Source organism: Onychomys torridus, chromosome 1, assembly GCF_903995425.1.
Source record: "Onychomys torridus chromosome 1, mOncTor1.1, whole genome shotgun sequence".
NCBI classification, from domain to species: Eukaryota; Metazoa; Chordata; class Mammalia; order Rodentia; family Cricetidae; genus Onychomys; species Onychomys torridus.
The window spans coordinates 120,526,977-120,554,776 of NC_050443.1; the positions used below are offsets into that span (position 1 = coordinate 120,526,977).

Sequence of the window (27,800 nt, forward strand, 5' to 3'; positions counted from 1 at the left end):
ATTAGCCACAGGGGTCAGCCAGTGGTGGCACACACCTTTAATCCTAGCACTCTAGAGGCAGAGATCCATTTGGATCTCTGTGAGTTCAAAGCCACCCTGGACTATATGAGATTAATCCAGTTTTAAAAAGAACCAGCCAGGCAACGGTGGCACACACCTTTAATTCCAGCACTTGGGAGTCACATGCCTTTAATCCCAGCATATCAACGGCCAGTGTTTAGAACTACCCCTGGCACCTGTGGCTGATACCCTATGCATTTAGCTAATGGCATAATTTCCCAGGTTCTCAGTGAGCCATTAGGCCTTTCTTATCTTTTCACTGGGGCCTGAGGCTTTCTCCAGATTTTCACTGTGGCCAAAGGCCTTTGTAAGATTCTCACTGAGATCTCAAGCCATCACCATGTTCTCAATGAGCCTATTGCCTTCTCCAGTATCTTAATTGACCTAAAGGCCAGAATCTCACTGGGACCTAAGAACTTCCTGGGCTCTCACTGTGGCCAAAGATCCCACTGTGGCCTATACTCTTCCCCCAGGTCTTTACTGGATTATGGCTTTACCCAGGACCTCACTGGGAACTAAGACCTTGACAGGGTCTCAACGGCATAAAAGCCTTCCCTAGGATCTCACCAAGGCCTAACACCTTCCCTACTATAACAAAGTAAGGTCTTCTCCTGGTTTCAATGGGAACTAAGTCCTTCCCCAGGTTTTTCCTGGGACCTAAGACCTTCCCAGGATCTCTCTGGGGCCTAGACCCTTCCCCAGGGTCAGCTTGGAGTCTAATGCTTTCCCAAGGTCTCTCGGAGGCCCAAGAACTTCTCCAAAGTCTCAATGGGACTTAAGGTGCTTCCCAGGGTCTCACATAAATCAAAGAGCTTCCTCAGTGATTCCCAAGGTGTAAGACATTTCAGAGTTCCATTGGGACATAAACCTTCCCCTGGGTCTCATGTATGATGCAGGAAGGGCACCATGGGTGCTGTGTCTTGCCCGCCTTCTTTGTTCCTCTGCCTACTTCCTTTGTGCCAGAGACTCCTGGGCACGGGGAGAATACTGTTTGGGAGTTCAGAATTGGCAGGGAGATGATGCCAGAACCTTCTGCCTGGCCAGGAGTGCCCAGGGGGCTGGATTGGAAGGGAGAGGTGGGGAGAAGAAACCTTCTAAGCCTCCAAGTGAAGCTAGAGCAGCGATGAGTACCAAGGACTATCTTCATGTGACACAGAGGCCAGGAGCACTCCTTGAGACCTTTCCTTCCTTTATTGAGCTAATGACCAGGTGGTGGACAGCACAAAGGGCAGAGGGTGAGCAGGGCCACCCTGGAGTGCAGTAGTAAGACATGGGACTGAAACAGTGAGGTTCCTTGGGGGAGCCCTTCAAAGGGCACAAGCAGATTCTGGGGGTACCCATGGCCCAGCTGCATGCATGGGAAAGCCTCTGGGCTGGGGAAGGTTGAAGAAGGGTTGGAGACTTTAGGGAAGACCCCTGGCACCTGTGGATGGTACCCTATGCATTTAGCTAATGGCATTCAGTGCGTGGGCCAAGGTGTGCAGCTCATCCTGGACCCCCTCCAAGGAATGCCAGATAGTATGAGGACTGTCCAGTATATCAACGGCCAGTGTGTATGGGTCAAACTTCACAGAGAATGGGCGCTGGATACGGGAGGCGTAGTTCCTGGGGAGAGAAGCCGGCATGAATCTTTTAATCACAGGAGATTGAATGTGGGGATGAGAAAGCAAGCTGGAGTCAGATGACTTAGAACAGGGTCTGCAACCTCCGGAAGCATGGGAAAATGGTTTTTCTGAGTCTTCCAAACCCCCAAAACCCATTCTAGACACTCAGGAGATTAAAGCCTCCTCAGAGGCCATAGTAAAAGAGAAGGCCCCGGCACCTCTTGCAGGCAGGCCTCTGTAGAGCACTCCATTCCTCAACTAGGCCTCCTCCTTCAGGAAGCCTTCCTTGGCTATGTGTCCTAGAAAGTCCCTAAACTGGTGTGGAAATGCCAGGTGCAGTATAACAGGCCTGGAAAAGTGACGAGGACCATCCTACCAGTCTCTCCTCTCCAGACCCCTGTGTAACTGTATCCCTGCCTTTGGACTGCCCACTCCCTCTGTAATCTTTGCCCCCAAGGCTAGCTACCATGGTGCCTCTTTCCCCCCTTATCTGTCCCCATCCCGCTTGGGCCTGTGCTGCTCAGAGGATGAGAGACACAGACTCCACTGGGTCCCGGAAGGCTGGCCTGGACCTGACTTTGACCTTGCCTTGACCCTGTGCTGCTGGTCTCCCTCTCCTCAGACTTTCACGGCTCCCTCTTGGAGCATGTACACTTGTTACATGGGGTTGTTGTTGAGGGTGCAAAATGAGCTCTCAAGAGAAGACGAGGTCTGGCTTGCCCAGGTGAGGTGGGATGAGGCTCATTCCTGAAGGCCTCACCCACCTGAGCTTGTCCTTGGCATCACTGAAGCTCTCAGACACAAAGTACACCGGCTGGTAGGTCTGGTCTTGGTAGGGCTGCACGGCGGCCGCGTCTGGGTCAAAGGCACGGACCTCAGGCTCTTCTGACAGGGAGTGCTAGAGAGAGGGACATCACAGGCAAGGGCTCAAGGAAACTGAGTGATGTGGGCCTCCCTCCTCCCACAAAGGTTCTTGGCCAGTGTATAGTGGGGTCTAGGCGCACGTTCTCTAGAATAGGCTGAATCTCAGCCCTGGGCCGAGGAGACCCTCTTGACAGGAGCAGGGCCCTCCACACCCAGACCCCTGGTCTCCTTTACTGAGGGCTGGGAGCAGGGTAATCTCACCAGGAGCTCTCCATAGGAGGACAACAGCCCTGCACCGTAAGCCTTCAGTTCCCCGTTCTGTTTGCACAGCCCAAACTCCACAGTGAACCAGTACACCTGCCGGATAGTCAGCAGAGTCACCTGAAATCACCTGACACCAAGCACAGCCCCTCTGGGTATAATAGGCCACCACCCGCAACAGGCAAGGCTGGTTGCCTTGGGAACATAAAGGAAGGTCTGAGCTCTGCCTAGGGCCCTGAAAACCAACCGTAGAGAGTTTCTCAATTTCTTCATCTGAGGCCCCCAGAGAGGCAAGTCCAATGTCCTGTGGATAGAGAAGGAGGCTGAAGTATGGAAAGACTCTGCTCTGGCATTGTACTTGAAGCAAAGGCACTGGGTATCAGCTACCTCTCCACGGGTCCCTTGGACCTACACTGCATAGACCGGCCAAGACAGCCAAGAGCCCAGGACCTGCAGTTCCCAGAAGAACCAGCAGGTGGCAGCACAAACCATGGAAATCTCTCCCCTGGGACCGCACTCCCAGCCAGACCCTCCCTGTTGGAGGAACTATCTCCCTTTCAGCATGTTGTTGCCTGAAAGTCTTGTGGACCCATAAGGGCAATGTCCACCCCCAGAGGAGAGCCCCATCAAATGAAACTTGTGAATCTCTGGTTCAACCAAACCTCCCTGGTTTCTGCCCTGAGGCCCTAGACACACCTGGGAGAATTGGGCAAATGTGCGGTCAGCCAACATTGGTACATGTCCCAACAGCTCGTGGCAGCAGTCCCTGTGTGAGGCCAAGAGAGAAGGAAAGTGGAGTGGACAGGTTTTCTGTGCCTGCCCAGGGACGGAGGCCTTGGCCCCTCCACACCTCTGTCCTCATTGTGCAGAGATATTACTGGGCCGCAAGTTCAGGATCCCCTGCCCCAGGTGGCATACTCACGGCTCAGGTGAGTGCATGGGCGAGGAGGCATGGCGGATGTACTGTGTGCATTGAAACACACGGAAGGCCAGGCTGGCCAGAAAATCACGGGCAGACAGTAGGCCGGCCACGGGTCGCAGCTGGAAGCCAGTCCGTTCTGCAAGGGGCCACACATCAGGGTAGGCAGAGGGGGTACCCCTCCCTGCCCAACTTCCTCTGCATCCGCACCCTTCAAGAAGCGGGACACGTCCTCCAGCTGCGGGATGCTGTCCTCTCGGTAGCCGCAGTACCGTTCCAGAAGCTGGAAAGCCTCTAGGTGCTCCCGGCAGGCGTGGGTAGCATAGAGGCCCTTCAGTGTGGCATAGACTTCCTTCCTGCGGGGCCACAGGGTCTCAGGGACTTGCCTGATGTTGGGGCTCTCCCCATGACCGCCCCAGCTGCTCAGAGCCTCCTCCCCCACCCCCACACACACACATCATGGATGTTTGGTTGCTTCCATCAGCCTCCTGAACCGTGGGCCTCCATTAATGGGTAGGGCATTTGTGTGGTTGAAGGGAACCCAGAGGTTGGGAAGGAACCAATATGGACATCTCTGGGTGATCTGATATTCTGGGCCACTAGATGGCCTTCCTCTAACTGATCTTAGTCTCTCCGGTTATACCAATGTTCCCAGAGGTGGCTCTCACAGACAGGGAGTTTGGGGGGATGTCTCTCTCTGGTCCTTCTCATGCCCAACCCTGTCCTGCCCCAGCCACATGCGAGCAGGGTCTTACCAGGTAGCAATTTCCTCCGCAGTGTACTCCACATGGGGAATTGGTTCACCCCTGTGGAGGGGATCGGTGGTCAATAGGGCCCCCCTCCATCTCAGAGAGAGAGAGTGGGAAAGGTGGGGTGAAGCTACATCAGCTGTCAGAGGCCTTTGGAGTACAGAACGGACTGGGTGGGGTATGCTGACCCCAACCTGCTGCTTAGCCTGTCTGCCTCAGTCTCCTCAGCTGTGACAAGGAATAATGCCAGTGCCCAACACAGAGCACCAAAGAAGAGACAGACAAGCTGACGTGCGAAGCTGTGAGACAGCAAACCAACCCCTCCTCCCTCAGCTCCTCCCCTCTCTACCCGCTGGGGACTCTGCCCCACACGCAGGCTCCTTACTGCTTGTACTGGAAGGCAATCTCTGCAATCAGCTTCCGGCGCTGGCGGTAAACCTGGTCAGAGAAGCCCTGATGGCCAAGGGACACACGTCAGGAAGAAGCCGGGCTCTCCCTGCTCCACAGACCAGGGTCAATCCTTAGCTGTGCCCACCCCACAGGCCTCAGCTATGGGAGGCAGTTGGGACAGCAGGCTCACCGGATGGTCCAGATCCAGGTCAGGGTCAAATTTGGTGACCAGGTGGTGACACTTGTCCAATTCTGACACTTTCCTTGGGAACCAGGGAACTTCCCAGGCAACAGAGACAAAAGGGCCCAGGTGAGTATGGACCCATGGTCAGCTTTGGCCATCCTGAGTCTGGCCTCCCCTAGGGACCGCCTATAGGGCAGAGGTTGCTGGGATGTATGAAAAGAACCAGGAGCAAGGGTGAAGCCAGCATGGAGGGACACCAACACTCTGTGGACACTTTAGGGTCTCCCCTGGCAGGATGCTCTGCCCCCCAGGCCTCAAGATCATGGGTTGTACTCAGGGACAGAAATGCATCCTCACCCTTGTCCTCTCTGGCACTGCGCACGTCATCAGACACCCGACGCACAGAACTGAGGAGGGCGGCCAGGTCTCCACTGGGCACCTCGAAGCGCACAAAGTACTCCAGGTGGGGACTTCCTGCCAGTGGCTTCTGGGCAGGCCGGGTCTCTAAGTGGTGGATTTTGGCTTCAAATGTCTTTGGGAACAAGAGCAGAAAGAGGGAGGAGAGAGACAGATAGGAGAGAACAGTGGAGACAGATGTGAGGAAGGAGTGGAGAGAAATGAAGAGAGATGGAGAGAGGCAGAGATAAATGGAGGACAGGAAGATGGGGAGAGGGCCACAGAGAGATTGAGGGAGACAGATGGGGGAGCAATGGGGAGAGGTGGAGTAGAGATGGAGAGAGGAAGAGAGAGATGCAGACAGGTGAGGAGAGACGGAGAGACAGAACAATGGGAAAGAGGGAGATGGAGGAGGCAGGCCTGGTCAGTTTTTTGGCCCCACCTATGAATTTTGGAATGTGTCACCCATAGATCGGGTTTTGTCTCATGCATCCAGGAATCATCACAGCTGTGCCTTTGCCTCCTTCTTCATGGACAGGCCTGTTTGTCTGTCTGGAGGTCACATCAGACACCCTGATTTCCCTGCTGATGGGAGGTCGCATCCCCTATCCACACCCAAGGGCCTGGACCCCACTCTACCATATCAAAGACACAAGGCTCAGGCCCAGACAGAGCAATGAGGGTACCCAGGACTGGTGGGCCAGGGTTGACTTCACCTCCACCCTCTGTTGCCCAGCAACAAAACTCTCAGGCCACACAGTCAACTCTGGGAGCTCACAAGGATTCTGGCTTTAATGTCATTTGAGAGTTCTTCTGGGGGGCAGGTCATTAGCCAAAGCAGTAATGCAATCAGGGCTTCGTTAGGCCCTTGGGCAGGTGGGTAAGAGGCTATATGTATGGCAGTGGATGTCAGGCAGCTGAGGTTGGATAGTGGAGCTGAAGGGTAGTCCCTGAGACCTAGCCTTTGTGGGCCTGAGCAGACATATTTCTGCCCTGGAGAGGGACACAGCCGTTCTTACATGTTTTATGTGTGCTTGCCCTGGCACACCAAGCCAGCAGCCCATAGGCCTCACCTCAAATACTTTCACAGCCCGAGACAGTGAGGAGGGTTTTGTGCCCCTCAGGGAGAAGAGCAGGTTAAGAACAGCCTTCCCATCCTGCTCCTCAAATACCACCGCCTCCAGGGGGTTCCCAGGTTCTGAGGAGGCTGCTGCTGCCGCCGCTGCAGCTGCAGCTGCCTCTCTCTCTTTCCGAGCATCCTCGATGAGACTCTGCCGCCGCCCGATGAACCTTGGGGACTGGGGGGGGGGGGGGGGGGGGTGGTCAGAGAGGTGCCACCACTGATCCAGCTGTCCCCTGCTACCCCCTCCACGGGATGACATGAGGATGGAGAACAGAACACACTAGTCAGTGTTCTGACTGGGGATGGTGGGCAGGTAGGCAAAGCCAGGGCAGAACTGGAAGGCAAGGGTTCCTGGCCACCCTCTCCCAAAGTAGAGGTGCCCTGTCACCTGCCTCCTGGGCACAGATGTAACTTCATTAGTAACAGAGGACTGTGACTCAGGCTGTTTTTCCTGATTTCTGTGGGCACCACCCAGAGCCCCGAGGAGACAGAGCACAAAGCCTCAGGCATCACTAAGCAGTGAATAAGCTGGGTGGTTCATTCAGAGAGCGCATACTACATACTCAGTTAAACAAGCATCCTTCCCCTCCTGATTTCCTGAGAAAGGCATGGGGCTGGCTCTTAGCCAGGTGGCCTGTACATGCTGTCCTCTCACCTGGGAATACCCCCATGAAAATGTCTCCAGCTACCCTATTCCTTTTCTACTTGTCCCCTGCCACCTCCTCCTCCTCCTGGGTACCTTGTCAAAGTCTGAGTATGTTTACCCCAGTATGGCCTCTGCCAGCTGTGTGTCTGCCACAGCTGTGAACCAGTGTGCCCAATCCTCCAACACCCAGAACTACCTGGACCTGAGTGAGGAGGGGCTTGAACTCTTAGCTGGGATCTAAGCTCCCCAAAAGGTTCTGAGTCCTCTAATTGAAAAAATAAGCCACCCTGGGCTTTGAGGATGTCACAGTCATGGGGAGAAGCGTCCCCTCTGGAGCCCCCTCCTGACTTCCAGCAGGACACTGTGAATACATCCAGAGCCACAGGTTCCCTGGGAAAAAAACATGTGACTGGGCGGTTCCCAAGGAGGCTGCGGGGAGAGCTGTGCAGCTGGGAAGTGTGAATGGGGCCCTTTGACCCCACTGTCATCTCTTGAGAAGTGTCTGCAAATTCAATTTCTAAAGGTCACACTGGTCTCATTAAGGTCTCTGTTGGGCCACGGCAATGGTTATATGGGGTTCCAAGGGAAATCTAAAAGCTCTTCTCATGAGCTGAGGAGCCCCCTTGACCAGGCTGGCAGAAGGGACTGTCTGATGTCTTGACAGCTCCCCCTCCTTGATCCCTGGGGCTCCCTGACACAGGTAACACAGACACAGGGCAGTGGAAGGGTGAAGGGAGGCACAGGAATTGTCCCAGAGCCAGGGACCACTTCTAGCACAGTGGAACTTGAGCCCATGTCCTGTTTGTACAGGACAGCAGCAGACCAGCCATTTACTGGCCAGGTCTCCCCAGAAGTGTACACTGCAGGAACCCCACAACCTGTGACAGGCAAGCCTAGAGAACCCCAAGAGGGCAGACAAGTTGGGGGGGGGGAGCTACTGGAGGGAGACCTGAATCATAGGGCTCTTTCCCAAGACCACCCAAGGGAGATTATCCCCCTACTTCATGAAATAGGACCCACAGAAGTCCCAGAAAGGATGGCACAGGGCGACAGGCACTGGCTGTCCCCTGCAGAGTCCAGCAGGACACAGCAGAGGCATTTACCCAAGTACCCAAAGTACTAGGGCTAGGACCCAAACTAACCCTGGGACAGGATGAGACAGAGACCCATTCCAACCCTGGGTCCAGACACTGAGTGGACTCCCAGCCTCGGGTATCCACCCACCCGCAGGTGCAGAAGCTGCTCCAGATACCCCAGGGTGACAACATGCCCTTCTCACCATGATGGCTTCAACCTGCTTGGCATCCTGCTCCGAGACGGCCCTTCTGAAGCCCTTGGGCTGTGGCGAGGAGGCGCTGGGGGTGGGCATAGTGCAGCCTGGTGGTCCTGGGTTCTGTCTCCACAGCCCTTACCGGGCAGGCGGCCTCTTAAAGGCCAGGCTGACGTCAAAGCCCCTCTGGGTCCCCCACCTCCTACCTCCTGCGCATCCTCTCCACGCCTGCTGCGCCTGAGGGAGGCGGGGGTGGGCATAGAGCGAGGGCGACGTGAAAGGCCTCCGTCCCATTAGATCTAATTGCATCCACTGTCACAGGCACTTGCCTCTGAATCACCCTCAGCCCGAGGCACGACATGAGGACAGGGACTAACTGGTGTTCTGCGGGGCAGGAGACAGATACGGACCTCTGCTCAAACCAGGGTACACAGGAAGAGTCATGCTGGATCCCCAAGGGCTCTTGTTAGGAAAACTATAGCCCCTGGGAGCAAGTAGGTCCAGAAGCCCCCTGATGGCTTTTTGTCCCCTCCAAGGCACAGGTCATGCTCCCCCAGCCCCATGTAACAAAGTGTGCCATCTACTCACTACCCAGTCTTGTATGTACTGGCACTGGGACTAGATCCTCAGGCAAGTCCTGTGAGACACAGAACATTCCAGAAGGCTATTCCCTATAGTGTTTCAAAGACTGGCCCACTTTTGCAGGGTTCCTATCCCCCTGATTATCATACCCTTGAAGGCATTGCCCAGGAGATGGTGCCAACCCTAGCCCCTGGCATCTCCCTAGGACCCTCTGACCTCACCTCCTGTGGGAGCAGACTTTTCCTTTAGTTATGAAGTTCTGAGCTCCTCCACTCACTTCCTGACTCATGGTCTCAAGCTAGCTGCAACCCCATTCTCAGCCGGCCCCTGTGTAAGGGCACACTCAGTGATCATCTCTCCCATGGCACTCCAAGATCTCACACCAAGTGATCTTTTGTTTTCCAGTTACCGACCACCCCCAAAGTACACAAAGACCCACCACACCTTCCTCAGCCAAGGAAATGTCTCCAAGGAGACCAGGGAGGGGGCCTTTCTCAGTGGCAGATGAGTTTGGCTGGACCCATCCCACCTCCCTGGGGTCATTTTCTTCCTGTGGGTAATTGCTCAGGACAACTGCCCTTCTGGAAAGGTGTCCTCTTACTAAGGGAATTGAGAAAGAGTACCCCCCCCCTTGTCCTTCTGGATATTATAGGTCAGCAGAAGTGCCCAAAGGACATAGCTCACCCTGAAAATGGCCACCTGGGACTCTGAGGACCCAGCACACTGGAAATGGCAAGAGCCAGAAGCCCTGAACTCTCAACCCCCAGTTAGCTGTCCCTCCTGTTGATCACTGTACAAATCACGCTCTACCTCCTAGGCATCCCTCAGCTCTTGGGAACTGCCTTCAGTGTTCACCATGACCAGCCCTAGGCCTCCCCAACTCTCTTTCACAGCAGGAACTGGGAGTTCCCCCAAATAGCCTGCCACATCACTGCCTTGCGCTACAACCCTTACTGGCTCCCTTTGTCCTCTGGAAGCAAGATAAATGCCGAGTCAGCACAAAGGGAACTCTTCCCTAAACTCCCTTGCCAACCTTCTGCATCCCCCTCACAATTCCTGTTCCAGGGCAGCCAGGGGCTTCGTGATACCCAGATTAACATGGCATCTCTCATCTACCTTCTCTGAGCAAGCTCCTATGAGTCCCATAAAACCCAGTTCAGCTAACATTTACTCTGCAATGCCTATTCTCTCTTACTGTATGAACACCCCCTTCCCAATGTCCCATGCCCCTCTCTGAACTCTCCCTGGGTCAGCAACCCTGCTGGCTTGGCCCACTCCTGTCTCTGTGCACCCACTACAGCCCTGACCTGTCTGGTGTCCCAGGACTCCCGTAGAGTGCTCTCAACAGCTCAGAATGGGGTCCCATGGAGACACTCCCACCATGAAGGCAGAGCTGGCTGCACCATAGTCTTCCATCCTGAGGACTGGGGGCTGCTGCCCAGACCCACAGGGCCTGTATGCCCAGCACCCCAGATCTTCACATGCCACCCAGGCTCCTCCTTTAGAGGGTGCTGGGGATTCCTGGGTGAGGCAAGTCCAGGCTGGTCCACCCATCCAGCTTGGTGTTTACTCAGGTGACAGGGTAGGAGGGGGCTGTATCCAATCCTGCATAGGGGCCGCTGCACAGCACCACGGATGTGGATTTAACCTTTCAGCAAATGTCTTACACCGACACAAATATTGCTTTTTAATTACTTTTCTTGCCTTGGCTGGCGGTGCTTGCACAGAAGACATTGGTGGGAGTTGGGAACATGTGCTCTCCAGACCCTTGTCTGTGCCTGGGCTCACTCAAATAACTCCTGGTCGAGGCTTGAGAACATGATGTCTTTGGACTCTCTTGGGAGGTAACTGCAGCCCCAGACTCTTGCCTCTGTTCATGAGCAGCCTGGTAGCACACCCAGGCTTCTGTGTACTGTCTGTGGGATACCTAAACACACACACACACACACACACACACACACACACACACACACACACACAGACACAGATAGACAGACAGACACACAGACAAACACAGGCAAGCAGACACACACACAGACACACACACAGACACACACACACACACACAGACACACACACACACACACACACACACACACCAGGGCTGACTAACCAGACTGTGCCCCGGTCTAAGGCATCTGTAGGCACAGAGAAGCCCAGGACACTTTAGCCCTCTCCTACCCCAGTTTTATGGGAAAGACCCCTAAAGGCCCCTCATGCCTGCCCTTTGTCAGGCTGCTGGGCCTGAGCCCTGCTCCATGTTAGAGGGCCCCGCCTCCTCTCAAAGCTCACCAAAAGCCAGGCAGCTTCTGTTCAGCCATTTCCACATTTCAGGCTGAGACCTTTGCGTGAAGATTCACACCAGGGCCTGCAGAGGAGTTCCTCTCCACTTTCAGATGAACCCATTCTGCAGAAGAGAGATTAAGTCCCAGAAATGCACAACCTCCTGGACCACACAGTCAGTTTCTAGCCCAGGTCCCTGCTCCCAACACTTCAGTATTCAAGGAAGACAGCAAGGGTGGGGTTCAGGCCCCCAGCTGCAGCTGCCAAACCTCACTTTGAAGGGACCGAGATACCCAAAGACAGGACAGGGCTGGAGAGAGGCTTCTAGTTGGTTGAAGTGAGGTTTTGAGGGCTCCCTGGACAGCACTCAGGCTGAAAGCCAAGCCCACAGGGCTGAGGAGTGGTTGGGAGGCAGCCCCTAGCAGTAAAGAAAGGAGACTGGGCTGAAGTGCAAGGCCTGTATAGCGGGCCCTTGCCTGCTCTGGGCTCAGATGGGTGCTGGGGCCATAGCCAGCCCCTCCTCCTTCCTGAGCCCTCTGCGCCCCCTGCAAAGCCTGTGCCTTTCACAGTCAGTGCCTTTCACAGTCATCCTGAATAATTACCCTCCTCTGTCACCACAGCGATTAGGCCTGCGGAGCCTGGAGCCGGGCAACGGGAGGGGGGTGGGTGGGGTGGGGGGGGGGGGGGGGGGGCCTTTCTCTCTCCACAGCCTCTTTCAGCACGATGCTTAATTGTCCATAATGACAGCGCACCCACTCCCTGGCAGTGGTGCGGCTGGATCCCACCCTGATGTGGAGGCTGCTGCCTTATCCTGTTCACACCCTGCTGATGTGGGCCTCCCAGCCCATGACAAGAAGGAATTGACGAGGTGGGGGACTAGTGGGGATGTCCTGATCCCTGGTCCTGGGGCTAGGACCCCAGCCACACCAATCACCCCAGCTCTACCCTATAGCTTTGGGTACTGTGAAAACCTGTGTGCATTTTGGAACACAGGCCCCCACAAACTAGACCAAAAGGCTACTTCCAAGCAGCACCATGGCCTTCTGCAAGAGCCTGGGCAAATGTGCACATTTATGCCATACACCCACACCAATCCTCATGAACACACACATGATGAGAACACACAGGTATCCACACACAGACACATACAAGATGAAAACACACATGTGGACACACATGAGGTAAATAAACATGTATGTCCATATGTGGAAACATACTAAATGAGTACACACAGGTGTCTATATGTGAACATGCACAAGATGAGAACACACAGGTATCCACATGTGGATAAAAATGAGATGAACATATAACCATGACCACATGTAGACACACATACAGACACAGATATTCACAAACACATGTAAACATATGTCTACCATAGACATACAGAAAAGTGCATGTTTGTACAGAGACACATGAGCATACACATATCTATATGAGGACATACATAGGAATAAACACATGTATAAAAACATACATGTACACATATGGCCATCCACAAACACATATTCAGAGAGAAATGAGCACACACAGATGTATATACACACAGGTATAACATAGAGAAACATAGATACACATTCATGCATACAAATATGTATGCACACACAGATATATAGGTATTCACAGTGCTTACACACAAAAACACATAGACACACAAATACACTTAGATGTAGAGAGACAGGCACATATGCACATGCACACACAGAAGCAGCCATATGCACACACAAACACACATGTATACAGATATACTTATGTGCAGAGAAACAGGCACACACAGGTACACACATATAAATAGGCACACATGTATACATATTATGTTCACGCATCCACATACATGCTATACATACACACCTACGCATACATACACAATACCCCACCCACTTTGACAAGTCCACACAAATTACTCTCTACAGGACCACAGCGTGCGAAGGTCTCGAGAAACCCATCACCAGATGGGCTCTGGGGCCAGTGTTCCTGCTCACAGAGATGCAGATCCATCGAAACACCAACTGACATGCCCTGAAAGGTAGTGGGACCCTCTCTGGGATTTAAGTTGCTCAGGACATCATGATTATGTCTGGGTGCTATTCAGAGTGAGCCCCAGACAAAGGGAAAGTGAGGTTACACTTCCCTACCACGCAGGAGGCTAGGATGGGCTGGGAAGCAGGGGCCTAGTACCAGCCTGGGCTTTGTGATCTCACGACTTCAGGTCCATTTGTGGAGGTCTGAGGTGGGGTCCTGTCACCACTCACCTACCCGACTGGAAAGAGAATGAAGCTCCCCAACATCTGGCAGGATCCAGCCATTCTTGTCCTCATCAGACCCAAATGCCAGAGCAATTAGCCTTAACAAGGCCATCAGATGGAGCAGCAGCCTCGGGCTGTAGGCACAGAATACGTACCGGACAGCACGGCTGCGGTCGATAGGAGGCACTTAGGGATAATTGGGCAGTTGGAAGTCAGACCAGAGGCAAGAGATGCTGGATCAGCCTCGGTGTCTCAACTCTGGCTGAAGCCTCTCCCCACAGAGCCCCCACTGTCTGCTCCCACCACCCAGGTCCAGAGTATCCTCCGGGCAGCCCACCCACCTGGCATCTAAGCCATTTTCATCTTTGGCTGGTAAGATCAGCACTCTTTCTCTTCTTGATCCCCTGATGTGGGACCTGCCTCAGTCCTGGAGACCCACTGTCTGCAGGGAAGAGGGCTCCAGCTCAGTTCAGCCCCTCATACCTTAGGACTCAGTCTCCTTATCTTCACAGTGGGTTCCTGGGAACCACCACGGTAGCTCTCAGGAGCTCTGGTCCTTCCAAAGAACCCTGCATCTGCTGAGAGATGGGGGGCCCTTCTGTGAGCTCCCATTGAGAGCTGGCTTTGAGTCACATGTCTGTGTGCCTAGGTCAGAGTGGTCCTTCCAGATGAGGGGACCAATAGCCAGAGTCCAACCAGTGCAGGGTGGGGAGGGATGTCTAGGGACAGGTTACAGAGCCAAGTGTCCATCTGTTAGTCCTAGCCAACAGGATGTCATCATGATAGCAGGCCCTCACAACAGCAGAGGCTCACAGCTGTCCCTACATCACCTGGCAACCCACACACCAACCCTGAGGCTCTTTGATAGGGAGGTACAGATGCCAAAGGCATTGGTGGCTACATGTGTGACCAGACCAGGGACCCATGATCTATATCTCAGTGTATTTGGTCTGCGTGTAAGAATATACATGTGAGTGTGTATGTGCATGCTCATGTGCATGCATATGCCCATGAGCAAATGTCCTTGGGCACATGTGAATGGGTCTATATGCACAGGTTTCTACATCCCCAAGCTTTCATATAAGTGTGTATGTATACAGTAGGGCCTGGAGGGACTCACCAGCCATGGATATGTGACAGGTGGGGTGACTTCAGTTCCCATACCCCTCAGACCTTTAGAAAATGTCATGGCGCAGACCCCTGATTCTGCCAGGTACTCCTGGTTCCTTTCTGTCCCTCTTTAAGGCCCTTGCCTTGCCCTCCCATACCCCACTGCTCCAGTGAGTCACGTAATACCCTCCATGCCACCTCCCAGAGTACTTGACAGTCTCTGACAAATTAGCCAGTAAAAGCAATAAGAGTGACATTCAGTTCTCATTAGTCACTCACAAGGACCACGGTGTTACTGTGACAGCAATCATGTCTAATTGCAAGACGGCCGCCTGCCCACCCCAGCCCCACGGAAACACTGGAGCCGGTGGGTGATGGCCACCCTCCCACTCTGTGGCAGGGAGGGGCAGTGGTTCCTGCTCTGAATGGGAGTGATCTCGTTGGCATGGTTTGTGGTAGCTGGGGCTATGTATTCCTCCCTTCCCCTCTACAAGGTGGCTCCCGCTCCCCACACCATGGGACCCATGGCTCTGTCTGGGCTATGTTAGCAGAGTTATAGTGGCCAAAGTATGTGGCAGGAACAGCCTCAGAGTCTCATTTGCCTCGCATGGGTCAAGCCACAGCAGAGCAACTTTCTATAGCCCTGCCTTCCCTCTATGGGAAGGGACAGGAAATGAGATAGTAGCAGACTCTGGAGCTTTGGTCCCCACCCACCCCTGGACTGCAGAGCCATTCAAGGGAGAAGGTGTAGCTTCCTCATGTGTGTGGAGCACTGACAGGGGAGGCCAAGGAGCTGCTGTGCTAAGGTGATGGCAAAGAGTCCCATTAGTTTGGGGTCAGGGGTAACTCTATCACCTCTGTCATTAGGGTACACTACTCTTGGTGAAGAGGGCTCCTGTCCCACAGCTTCACAGCCTCATAGTTACCTAGTATGATAGTTTGAATAACAATGGCCCCACAGGCTATATATTTGAATGCTTAGTCACCAGGGAGTGGCACTATTTGAGAAGGATTAGGAGGTGTAGCCTTGTTGGAGTAGGTGTGTCATTTGAGGTGGGCTTTGAGATTTCAAAAGCCCATACCAGGCCCAGTCTCTCTTTATCTGGCTCCCTCTCTCTGCCTATAGATCAGGATGTAACTCTGGACTACTGCTCCAGCATCTGCCTGCATGTTGCCATGTCCCATCATGATGATAATGGACTAAGCCTCTGAAATTGTAAGCTAACCCTCAATTAAATGCTTTATTATTATTATTATTATTATTAATTAAATTTATTCATTTATTTTACATCCTAACCCCAGTTTCCCCTCCTTCCTCTCCTCCTATTCCCTTCCCCCACCCCCATCACTCCTCTGGTTCTGTTCTGAGAGGAGCAGGCCTCCCATGGGTGTCAACAAAGCATGGAACGCTTGCTTTTGTAAGAGTTGCATTGGTCATGGTGTCTCTTCACAGCCATAGAACAATGAATAAGACAGAAGTTAGTACCAGACTGTCTGTAAACAGAGTCAGTCTCTCTTTCTCTCTCTCTCTCTCTCTCTCTCTCTCTCTCTCTCTCTCTCTCTCTCTCTCTCTCCCTCTCTCTCTCTTTGGTTTTTCGAGATAGGGTTTCTCTGTGTAGTTTTGGTGCCTGTCCTGGATCTCACTCTGTAGGCCAGGCTATCCTTGAACTCACAGAGATCCACTCTGCCTCCCGAGTGCTGGAATTAAAGGCATGCACCACCACTACCCGGCTCTATGGACAGTCTCTTATACCATCTACCCTGGGGGACAGTTTGGATGTGGGGACTGATGTTTGGACCTGGGACTAAAAGTCTCTAACCCTGACCTGCCCTGAACCTGGGCCTCCTCTACAATGCCTGCCACTTGAGGCCTGTGAGCCCCCTTTAGGAAGCTGGACCTCAAGACGGCCCTACATCACCATTCTGGAATTCTATCCCAGTGATTCCCACCCCGCTTGAGGCCAAGGCCCCCATGGTAGTAATGTGGCCTCCTGGAGGACTTAGCCTGTTCTTGCTCTCAGCACAGCCATTTCCCCCCATCTGTGTTCCCGAGAAGACCAAGACTGGAGGCCGGAACTAAAGTGGAGACTCACAGAGAAGAAAGGGAGGCAGTGCTACAGAGATAACCCAGTACACAGGCATGGGATCTAGCAAACTGTGATCCCTAGAACGCATGTGAAAAGCCAGGTGTGGTAGTGCACACTTGCAATCCCAGCACTGAGGAGGCAGAGACAGGAGCATCCCTAGGACTCAGCCAGCAAATGCAGCCTACTTGGCTAGCTTCATGCCAGTGAGAGATACTGCCCCAAAGAACAAGGTGGACTCACCTGTTGTGCAACACTATTCTCCAAGCCAAACAACTGCCATCTTCATGAGTTCACCTGAGGTAAGCTTGCAAAAGATCTTCACAGCTGGGCTTGTTGACTGTTGACGGCCCAGTGTAGAAGGAAGGGGGTAGGGAGAGTCATGGAACCCTCACCTGAGCATTCAGCTACTCCTCCCTATGAGCTGCAGGAGAGGCTGCCCTGATTGTACTTGGCCGTGGTGTCTTGCGGGAAGGGCTTCTGTTTATAGTCTGAGGATGACTAGAGGAATGAAGCTTTTCTATGTGGCTATGGAGAGGGCTATTATTCCTGATGAGGGAAGACTTTCCAGTGTGGCTGCTTTGGGGTCACCCACACTCCGGTCAGTAACGCTTTACCCAGGCTCTAGAAAAGAGTCCAGTAAATCCACTGGTGACTCCAGAGAAACTTTGGTTGAATTGAACTTTGCTTTGTCATTGGGACTTTATGAGGAAGGAGACAGATGTCCAGCCCCTTCCTCTCCATGCTCCTCCCTGCTCCCAGAGAGAAAATTCTCCCAATGCATCCAAGAACCAACATTCTAGGCTGACCTCTGGCTTCCCCCTTGCTGTTCACATACAAACACACATGAGCACGCACACATAATACAGAAAAGGAAAAGCATTGTTCTGGTTGGCTTTCTATCTCTGTGATAAATACCATTGCCAAGAGCAACTTGGGGAGGAAGGGGTGTCTTCAGCTTACATGTCCTGATCATGGTCCATCATGAGGGAAGTCAGTGCAGGAACCTGGAGGCAGGAAGAGGAGCAGAGACCATGAAGGAATGCTGTTGAGTGACTTGTTCTCTGGGGTTCATCCAGCTTGCATTTTTATATACCCAAAGACCACATGCCCATGGTTGGCACTGCCCACAGTGGTCTGGGCCCTGCCACATCAATCATTAATCAAGAAGATGTTCACAGACATATCTACAGGCCAATCTGATGGAAAGCCAATCTGATGGAGGCATTTTCTCGCAACAGGCTTTGGGGGGTGGTTTTTTTTTCCTTTAAATGTATATGAGTGTTTTGCCTGAATGTGTGTGTGTCTTTGCACCATTTACATGTCTGGTGTCTTGGAAGCCAGAAGAGGGAGTTGGATCCACTGGAACTGGTTGTGAGCTGTCTTGTGGGTGCTGGGAATTGAACCCGGGTCCGTTGGAAGAACAGCCAGTGCACTCAACGGTTGAGTCATTTTCCCAGCCCTGGAAATGGCATTTTATCAACTGGGGTTCCCTCTTCCAGAAGACTCCGGCTTGTGTCAAGTGGACAAAAACAGCTCAGACAAGCAGGAAGGGACCACCGGTGACAGAGCCAAAGCCAGCTGCAAACTTGCTCACTACTGTGAGTGAAGACGCAGTAAACCGCCAAATTAGACCACTCTGCGAGCAGGAAGAAAGGCCAACTGGGGATCAACTGCCAAGGCTCTCTTGGGGGTGGGAGATAGAAAAGCAGAGTTCATATGGCAGTAAGTGAGGAAGTCTTTGAGCTGATACATTCTATGTGGACTGACCCGGAACTAAATGCCCTTAACCAAGACTGCTGACCTTTGCGGCAGATTAAGGGTAGTTCCTGGTGGTTTAAGAAAGGCTCCTGGTAAACAGAATTCTGCCTTTGGGACTCTATTTACCCAAAAACAATCCTTCTATTTACCTGGATAAGCCTTTCTGTTTAAGACAATGTCACCAGAACTGCCATTGGGGCAGAGGGAGGAGTCCCACTTTGTACCTAACAACTGTGACAGCCATAGCTCCGGCCACCTCTCCCCCAGAGCCTAGCTAGGTGGTAGCAGAGGTTCCCACCCAGCACACTCACTGCCATGTGAGTAAGTGGTCAGTTTCTGTACAAGTGAGGAGGCAGCTGGGAGGAAACCATTGTGAGTGGTCTCACAGTGAGGGTCTGGGACAGCAAGATTCTCCTCTTGAGGCTGCCCCCACTCTGGGTTCCTAGTGAGGACATGGAGGTGTGTCATTCCACAGGCCACAGTCATTTCTGGCTCAGTCTGATCTCATAGGTGACATCCTTCCCACAGGAGGCTCAACCCCATGACCTGGTAGTGGGCACACACCTGGGGCCTCTCTGGGTTCCTGGACCAGCCCATAGCAGGGCCAGGGCCAGGCTGAAGGCAAGCACACGTGGCTCAGGAGCCTGGGCTAATCCTGGGGCTCCGAGGAGGCCCCCACTACTGACATTTCCAGGCTGTGATGTGTCTGACCCGTACATCGTGATATTTAGACAGTGCTTGTTTGCCAGACGATTACTTTGGAGTGGGGATGAAGGCGCCTGATACCGGAGCTGGCCTGTGTTATCCAGGACCTTTTTTAATCGTCTCTTTCCCTGCTTCACGGGGTCTAGCCAGCTGCAGGCTCAGGGTCCTACATGGAGATGAAGAACTAAAGGTCATAAGATGGCCAAGGTCTTGGTTCCCACACTAGGGGCTGTGAATGAGGTCATCCATCCATCCATGTATTCATTCAAAGCATTTGTCTTCTCTTCCTCCTCCTTTATCTCCCTTTCCAAGAATGCCTCTCTAGAGTACACCCCTTGGGAAGTTACAGGGGCTGGCCTTTGTGGCTCTGGCACCTTGGGGAGGAGGGGCAGATGTAGCTCATAGACAGGGCTCCTACTCGGTGCAGGGGTCATCTTCGGGAACTAAGTCTCCTATCCCTTGGGGAGACGGCTGAAGCCCAACCTAATGGCGTCCCCCTACCCTCACCCAGCATAGCTTTGAGGACCCAAGGTAACCCACTGCTCTCTGAGGAGTGGTCAGTAGTCAGCAGAGCCGGATGACATGGCGGAGAGAGAGGGCCATGGTTTGGGCTCAAATTCTTTTTGGAAGAGGGATCCAATTCCTTGGCAGACTCCAAGCCTCAGGCAGCCACAGCTGTTTCCAGGGAAAGAGCAGCAGCCCAAAGCTGGAGGCTGCAAGATAACTGAGTCCCAGAGAGGTTTCTGAGCCCATCACAGTAAGTGGAAGCCAAGCCTCATACTGCAGTACCCCAAAGACCAAGGGAAAATAAGGAAGGATTCTGAGAGGAGAGAACATCTTCTCATCTGACATGCAACTAAAGCAGGCATGTGTCACGGGGTCAGTGTGTGGTGGTGCAGGTTTGGGGAGGCATCTTGTTCACTGTGGCCCCAGTGGCTTCTGGGTACTCCTCTGGCTCCCACAGGCCTTCTATAGGTGGTACGCTAAACTGTGATGCATGCCTGAGGAATCCAGTAGGAGGGCTTGGCAGGGCAAGGGCTGTGGCTGTGCTCCCCCTGCTGAGTTTACCTTTGAGCAAAAACTAAGAGAAGTCACAGGCTGCCTGTAGCAGGGTGTCCCAGTGCCATGCACACTGGGCACATATGGGCAGACAGGAATGGTAAAAGCATGGCCAGGACTCTGCCTTCCACCACAGGACCGTGGTTTCTCACCAAGGGCTCACCTCATCACTGAAAACAGGGACACACCTCTGGAGGTCCCAAGTGTCTGTATCCATCCTGCTCCACAATTGAGTGAGAAATTTGATTCAGAAGTGGCAAGATTGGAAATAGGAACCAACAGTCTCTGCCTGGAGCCCTCTTCTGTCCAGAGCTGGGTAGGGTGACCAGGGACCTGGTGCCAGCTTCCCCTGGTGGCCCAGTGGATTTGAAGCATGGGAAGCAGCCTACATTGTTCTAATTATGCCTGCTTCCCACCCTGGCTGCTTTCTCAGGATTCACAGGGTCTTGAGGCTTCAGAAGTGCCTACCCCCACCCCGTGTGTCTCTGCTCTCACTAGCCCTGCTCCTTCCATTGCAAAGGCTCTTGGTATTTTGGAGGTGTGGTGACTAGGATTAACTGTCAATTTAACACAGTCTAGACTCAGTTGGGAAGAGAGTCAAATGAGGAATTCTCTAGATCAGGGCGGCCTGTGAGCAGGCATGAAGGGATTAGCTTGATTATCTTAATTAAGGTGGGCAGAGCTCTGTCTGCTATGGGTTTGGACCCTGGAGTGTTCAAGGGTGGAGAAAGTGAGCTGAGTTATTAAGTGTGCATGATTCAAACTCTCTCTGCTCTTGCCTGTGGATATGACTAGATGCCTCAATGCTCCCCACAACAGCAGACTGTAGACTGGAATTGTGAGCTAAAGCAAATAAACCCTTTCTCCCTGAAGTTGATTTTGTTCAAGTGTTTATCACATTGATGGGAAAGGAAACTAAGATGGGTTCAAATGATTCTGATGATAAAAAAAATGTACAAAATGTGCCGTCTTAGCCATATTCAAGTGCGTGGCTCAGCAGCACAAAGCTCGCTCACTCACAGTGACATGCAGCTACTCCAACCTATCATCTCTCCATTTTTCCAGACTCCATCCCTGTGAAACACTGTCAGCCCCTTCCCAGTCAGCTGTGCCCTATCCTTGTTACACTCAGGGGGTCTGAATCTAGGGACTTCAGGTGAGTGGAACCCTATGGTGTGTGTCCTCTTGTGATCAGGTTGTCATGGTCAGCATAGTGGCCTCAAGGTTAGTCCATGTCACCAAGGACACGCTTCCTTTTCAAAACTGAGTAATACTTCACAACATCTGCCACAGGCACTTGCGTTTATCCCGCCTTTTGGCTACTCAGATGAGGTGTGGAGACACCTGTTTGGGAGTTGCTTTCTATTCTTTGGGGGTATGAATGGAAGTAGGGATTAAGGCTCAGAGATGTGGCATGTGTAACTCTGAAGGGCTGCTGTTCTGCTTTCTCCAGGGTGGAGTCATTTTACACTGGAACCACAGTGCACCAAGGACACATTCTGCCTCTACATTATTAAACTCACTTACAGGAGGTTCCCCTTGGAACATGCATATTCACACACAGAAACAAGGTGCCCTATACTCTGCCCGACAACCTGAATCCAGGATGACCCCCCTCAAGGGAGCCAAGATACTTCTTAGGCATGCATCAGTACCCCTCCCCCTTCACAGTGGGCTGGTGAGTCCTGAGAACCTGCTGCTGGGGTCCACAGTCACTCCATACAATTAAATATCACATCTCTGATTAAAGTGACAGGTGTAGGCAGACTGTAAGCTTCTCTACTCGGCTCCCTGGGTTCTGCACCTGCAACCCTCTGCCTCCCCCACTCACATGTAAGAAAGTAATGTTAGAATCTGGCCTCTGCTCAGGCTACAATATCTGCAGCAGCTACTCACAGATACCGACAAGTGCCTGCTGAGACGCTGTCTGGGGCTCCCAGCTAATAGACTCTCAAGGCCAGGATCTCTCACATGAAAAGTGAGTTTACATCAAAGGTGGCATTGGTGGCCATAAGTCCTGCCCCCAACCCCTTCCTGCCTCCTGCCTGGAAATCTGAGAGTCTCCTGCAGGTTCTTGCTGCAAACCTACCCCCTCCTCAGAAACCATCACAAGAGAGTCTCACTTATGAGAGACCCACCATGCTGTCTGTTTCTGATGCTGCCTCTGATGCAGATGCCTTGATGCCTTGCTGTCTGTCTACCCATGGCATTGATAACTCTCCTAATGACTCTGGCCAGTAGTACATCCATGTCCTTTTGAACTATCCTAAATCTAACAGGTGGGGTGTCTGGGTTCTCCAGGGGTGAGAGAGGCTTTATCTGTTCTATCTGTGAATCCTCGTGTGTAACTAACCTTTCTCCTGGCCCAGGAACTACCTTTTCCATACCCATGGAGCCTTTGGACACTGAATGCAGTTGGCTTTGTGTGACCTCAGGGGAATGGGGTGGGGTTGGGAGGGGAAGTGTGTCAACCTTCCTTTATGGTTCTGTTATGGCTCTTGTCCAAGAAGCCACCAAATCAAGCTTCAAGCTGCAGGGTGATGCCAGGCCCTGGGGGAGGGGCAGTCCCTTGGCATCCACTGAAGCTTCTGTTCACATCAGAAAACACATGGGTAATGGTTCTTCTTTTACACCCTGCAGATAGGAGGGCAGGACAGAATTTTCCTGTGCAGGCCAACATATCAGTGAGGTCAGGGTAGTGGGCAGGGCTGTCCCAAGGGCATGACCTCCCAGTGGATGCAGAGAGCTCGTGATTATCAGAGTCTCCAGTGACAAATGGCTGAGTGGGGCTGTCAGGCAGGGCTTGAAATACACCAGGGAGCTCACCAAAGGATGGCCTTCCCAGGGAAAGGGAAACAAACATAGGAAGACATATTCTGTCCCCTGTCTGGGCCAGTGCGTCTCCCCATGTGGCTTCCCCTTGGGATCTAATGAGAACACTGGGATCTTAGTCTGTTAGAGACATTCCCTAATACTATGAGAACTCTTTCCCTGCTTGAGAGAAGGAAGTGTGAACCACCTTTGCTATCACCAGGGGGATCAGAGACTCCAGGTATACCAGGAGAATTGGCCTGAGGTACGGGTTGGGTAGAGCTTGGGCATTTAGTCCTGGCTGGAAACACCCCTTACATCAGGTGGCTTAGAGGAGACATGTCATTGGATGGCGTCATCCATCATCCTGGTGCAAGGACATGTCCCAGCTTTTCCTGGCATCCACATTGTGCCCACATGGAGATCACTGTGGTTTGAGGACAGTCGCACCTTCCCCTTTCTGGCCTCTGCTGGTCCCTCTGCAGTGTCATCCTAGCAGTGCATCATTCTCCGCATTATCACTGATAATGGAGAGCATTATAGATGCTCCCCAGGCTCCTCCAGGCTAGTCCTAGTCTCTGTCCATCATCTCCAGGAACTAACACTTCTGTGATCTCCCCCAAGCACATGCACCCTTGGTCACTCACTCCAACACCTTCAATGGCTCCTGCTGCCTGCCAGTGACTACAGGGCTCCAAGACTTGTTGATACAGAGACCCTGCCTTGCCAGCCCCCACCCACTTCCTTCTGTCAACCCGAGTCTACAATGGTGTCTTCCTTCAACCCTGTAAGTCAAACTTCCAGATGTATGTAGACATTGGAATGCGTGAGTATTGATCCTTTCCTGTTTTAGATGCAGGGAGCTTACTTTATAAACAGCCAGAGCAAAGAGCCTTTGCAGACAGATAAGACTGTAAGATCATCATCAGGTAGCTCAGGGAGAGCCCCTGGCATTACTCACCTAAAGCCCATGCCTGCACACCTCAGGCTAGAAATCACACTTGCATTCCCTTCATGCAAAATATCAACTCAAGCCGGGCGGTAGTGGCGCACGCCTTTAATCCCAGCACTTGGGAGGCAGAGCCAGGCAGATCTCTGTGAATTTGAGGCCAGCCTGGGCTACCAAGTGAGTTCCAGGAAAGGCACAAAGCTACACAGAGAAACCCTGTCTCGAAAAACGGAAAAGAAAAAAATAATCAACTCAAAAGGTCACGGTGACAACCACAGACAGGTCACTTTAGTTAGGAAGGGGCACTGGAAAGGGCGGGAGCCAGGAAAGCCCACAGGACCCTTTCCAGGTCAGTGGTCAGACAAAGGAAGCCTTCCAGACAGGAATGTGTGCCTGGAGACCATGTATGCACACATGTGTACACACAAACACAATCTGGAGAGAGCAGTGAGTGCCTAGCAAGGGTGGGATGGGGTGCATTCTGTCTGCTGAAAGCTTTGCTTTATACTGTGCTGAAATGCACAGAGCAATCTCTTTCAAAAAGAGAGAGCTCATGTGGTGGGTATTGTGTTCCCTGAAATATTGTGTGTTCCCCAAAATAAACTTATCTGGGGTCAGAGAACAGACAGCCACTAGAACAACACCAAAAATGGTGGCTAAAAAATGGGAAGAGTAAGCCATAACAGAAGTTGGGTGGTGGTGGTGCACACCTTTAATCCCAGCACTTGGGAGGCAGAGCCAGGTGGATCACTGTGTGTTCAAGGCCACTTTAGAAACAGCTAAGCATGGTGACCCATGCCTTTAATCCCAGAAATCCAACCTTTAATCCCAAGAAGTGGGGGCAGAAAGAGAAAAGCATATAAGGTGTGAGGACCAGGAATTAGAGGAGAGAAAAGCATGTATTTAGTTAAGCATTTGGCTTGAGAAGCTTTCAGGCTTTGGAGCAACACAGTTCAGCTGAGAACCATTGGGATGAGGACTCAGAAGCTTCCAGTCTGAGGAAACAAAACCAGCTGAGGGACTGGCGAGGTGAGGAAACTGTGGCTTGTTCTGTGTCTCTGATCTTCCAGCATTCACCCCAATAACTGGCCTCAGATTTGAGTTTTATTAACAAGTACCTTTAAAATTCCTACTACAAGCTCAGTCTTGAGGAGAATGGCTTAGTAGTTAAAGTGCTTGTACCTCAAGCTTGACGACCATAGTTCAGATGCCCAGAACTCACTAAAGGAAATGTTTGCTAGGCTTGGCAACCCCTGTCCCCATAATTCCAGCCTCAGAAGGTGGAGACATGATCCAGAGAACAAGCTGTCTTGTGACACTAGCCATATCAGTGATAAAAAGGGCAGGAATCTTTCATAGTCAGGGTCCATTGAAAACAGCTGTCTAATTGGACTTTAGACCCATCAGCAGGAGGGAATTAACATCTGGTCCTGCAAACCTAGCCAGCTACTCACGGCTGATTAAGCCACAGATGCTAGAGAAGAACCTACTACTGCCACTTTCTAATTACATTCTAATACCTGCCCTCATACCCACAGATAGGTGTAGCTCTCATCCCTTGTCCTAGTGTTCTATTACTGGGGAAGAGGTTCCATGACCACGGCAACTGTTATAAAGGAAAGCATAGTTAAGGTTTGCTTACATTCAGAGGTTTAGACCATTATCATCATGGCAGGAAGCATGGTGGCACACAGGCAGACTTGCTGTTGGTAAGGTACTTGAGATTTCTATGTCTGGATCAGCAGGCAATAGAAAGAGAGGGAGAGCTAGGCCTGGCTTGAGCTTCTGAAACCTCAAAGAACCCCCAGTGACATACTTTCTCCAACAAGGCCCCACCTCATGACTTCTGGCAAGTAGCACCACTCCCTAATGGCCAAGCATTCATCCATATGAGAGTGTGTGGGGGGGGGGGGCATTTCTATTCAGACCATCACACTGTGTTATGACACAGAAGCTTCAGCCAGGAGCTCAAAAGAATATGGCTGCCTAAACAAGACTTGAAAATGACATGATAACATGGCTGGGGGAAATGTCACAAAGCCCCACCCCTACATGAAGAGATACAGCAATTAATGGCTGCGGAGAAAGGAAGAATCAGTCTCCCCTAGAGACAAGATCCCTGATAGGCCCAGTTCCAAGTGGTCATCCCTGAACACATGTACATCTGAGCAACACTAAATGGACTCAGCAGGCTGTAGTTATATAGTTATTTGCTCTGTGTGTGTGTGTGTGTGTGTGTGTGTGTGTGTGTGTGTGCATAGTAATAATAATTAAGAAAATGAGGCATGAGAGACATAGAGGAAAGAGAGGGAGGGGAAAAGATGTGAATACAGTGTACACATATGAAATTTAAAACCACTGCATTATGGTCGATTGGCACACTGCCATTCTAGGCCAAAGCCCCATTTCAGAAATTCATAAGATAAACAACTTTGCTTTGCCAATGCTGAGTCTCCAGTGATCTCTTTATGAAGTGAAGGTCTTTGTTTCTCACACAGGGTGGGGGAAAGTATTCACAAATCCCATAACTGATACAGGATTGGTAACTATCCTGTAAAGAAATCAAAACCTTTTGTAGGGGATGATTTTTAAATGGGCAAAGGACGTGAATAGACCAAAAATTTGCAGACAGCCACCATGTGAGGGTCCATCCACCTCCAGGGGGAGCCACCAGGATGGCCACTGTCCAAAAGGCAGGAGGGAACCTATCACTGGCCAGGACATGAAGAACTGAAGTCTTCTTGGTGGGAACTGTTGGGAAGCAAAGTTTCTAGAGGTGTGACAGTGCTTGGCTGTCATCCCAGCACTAGGGAGGTCGAGGCAGGGGGATCACAGTTTAAAGCCAGCCTGGCCTATAGAGTACCTGTTTCAACCAAAACCAAAACCAAAACCAACAATGCCCATAAAACAGACCAGTCTGGTAGATTCTTGAATATTAAACCTAGGATCTCTATGTAATGTGATTTATATTTTATCCGGGGTGAACCCAAAGATAGTAATTTGACCCCACCAAAAAATGTATACCATTGCTCAAAATGTTCCAGATATGCTCTGTAGTCCCTAAACTACAATTCAAGTGTTTACCAACAAACGAATGAACGAAGCAAGCCGTGGCTCACCCTCACAATAGGATATTTATTATTCAGCCTTAAGGAGGAAGTGCATTCTGACACTCACTGCAAAAATTGATCTTGAAAACATTAAGTGAAAGAAGCCAGACTGTAGACAAACAGCCAACAGCCAGACAGGGCAGCAGAAAACAGTAACACATACCCTTAGGGACCTCCTCCTCACTCTAGCTGTGAAAAGTGGGAGGACCAAGCCCAGGGAGAGGCACCTTGGGGTACCCTGGCCTCCTCCTAAACTGAGGTCACATCTAGGTCAGCAAGACCAGCCTATGAGTACTCTGGTAGGCCCCATCTTACAGGCGGGGGAGTGGGTGTCTAACCCCATCCCATGTTGCTCCCTCCTCAAGAAACCCCAAATCAGATGCAAAAAGCACAAAGGACCAGTCCCCATACCCAGGATGCCCCCCTCAGCTATCCAGCTTGGAGCCTGCCAGGACAGCCACAACCTCAACAGTGCAGTGAGGTGGACGGCAATGGTTCTGCCTTATTGTCAGGCCCAGCTGCTATTTATTTCTTCTCCATTAAAGGCCTCAGAACCATTTATTGATTTTCTTATTAAGATGTGTTGTCTCTTTGTATTACACAGCAAAGTGGAGAAAACAGGTGTAGGCAGAGG

General features: G+C 51.9%; 1 protein-coding gene across 4 annotated transcripts; it reads right to left on the reverse strand.

Annotated features, from left to right (window-relative positions):
- Positions 1-1,232: 1,232 nt before the first annotated feature.
- Positions 1,233-17,761, reverse strand: Th (tyrosine hydroxylase). Of its 4 annotated transcripts, none has more exons than XM_036198440.1 (16): positions 17,735-17,761; positions 11,341-11,455; positions 8,673-8,850; positions 8,476-8,551; positions 6,501-6,725; positions 5,389-5,563; positions 5,038-5,126; positions 4,843-4,910; positions 4,464-4,514; positions 3,919-4,064; positions 3,712-3,847; positions 3,486-3,555; positions 3,037-3,093; positions 2,790-2,885; positions 2,429-2,562; positions 1,233-1,665 (listed from the first exon to the last, which is right to left on the reverse strand). In XM_036198440.1, the coding sequence occupies exons 2-16, from the start codon at positions 11,375-11,377 to the stop codon at positions 1,506-1,508; spliced, it is 1,698 nt and encodes a 565-aa protein (XP_036054333.1). In that variant the 5' UTR covers positions 11,378-11,455; positions 17,735-17,761; the 3' UTR covers positions 1,233-1,505. The 4 variants fall into 4 exon arrangements, with proteins under 4 accessions (XP_036054333.1, XP_036046571.1, XP_036061731.1 ...); XM_036190678.1 differs by lacking the exon at positions 17,735-17,761 and adding an exon at positions 14,061-14,362; XM_036205838.1 differs by lacking the exons at positions 11,341-11,455; positions 17,735-17,761 and adding an exon at positions 10,356-10,691.
- Between the last annotated feature and the right edge of the window lie 10,039 nt (positions 17,762-27,800).

What these genes read in the sequence shown, in the direction of transcription:
- Th (XM_036198440.1), bottom strand. Translation starts at nt 11,377, where the DNA reads ATGTGGAAATGGCTGAACAGAAGCTGCCTGGCTTTTG. An exon ending in CAGAAGCTGCCTGGCTTTTG is followed by an intron (nt 8,851 to 11,340) that starts GTGAGCTTTGAG and finishes CCTGCCCCGCAG; the next exon opens with AACACCAGTTAGTCCCTGTC. An exon ending in GGGCTGTGAAAGTATTTGAG is followed by an intron (nt 5,564 to 6,500) that starts GTGAGGCCTATG and finishes TTGTTCCCAAAG; the next exon opens with ACATTTGAAGCCAAAATCCA.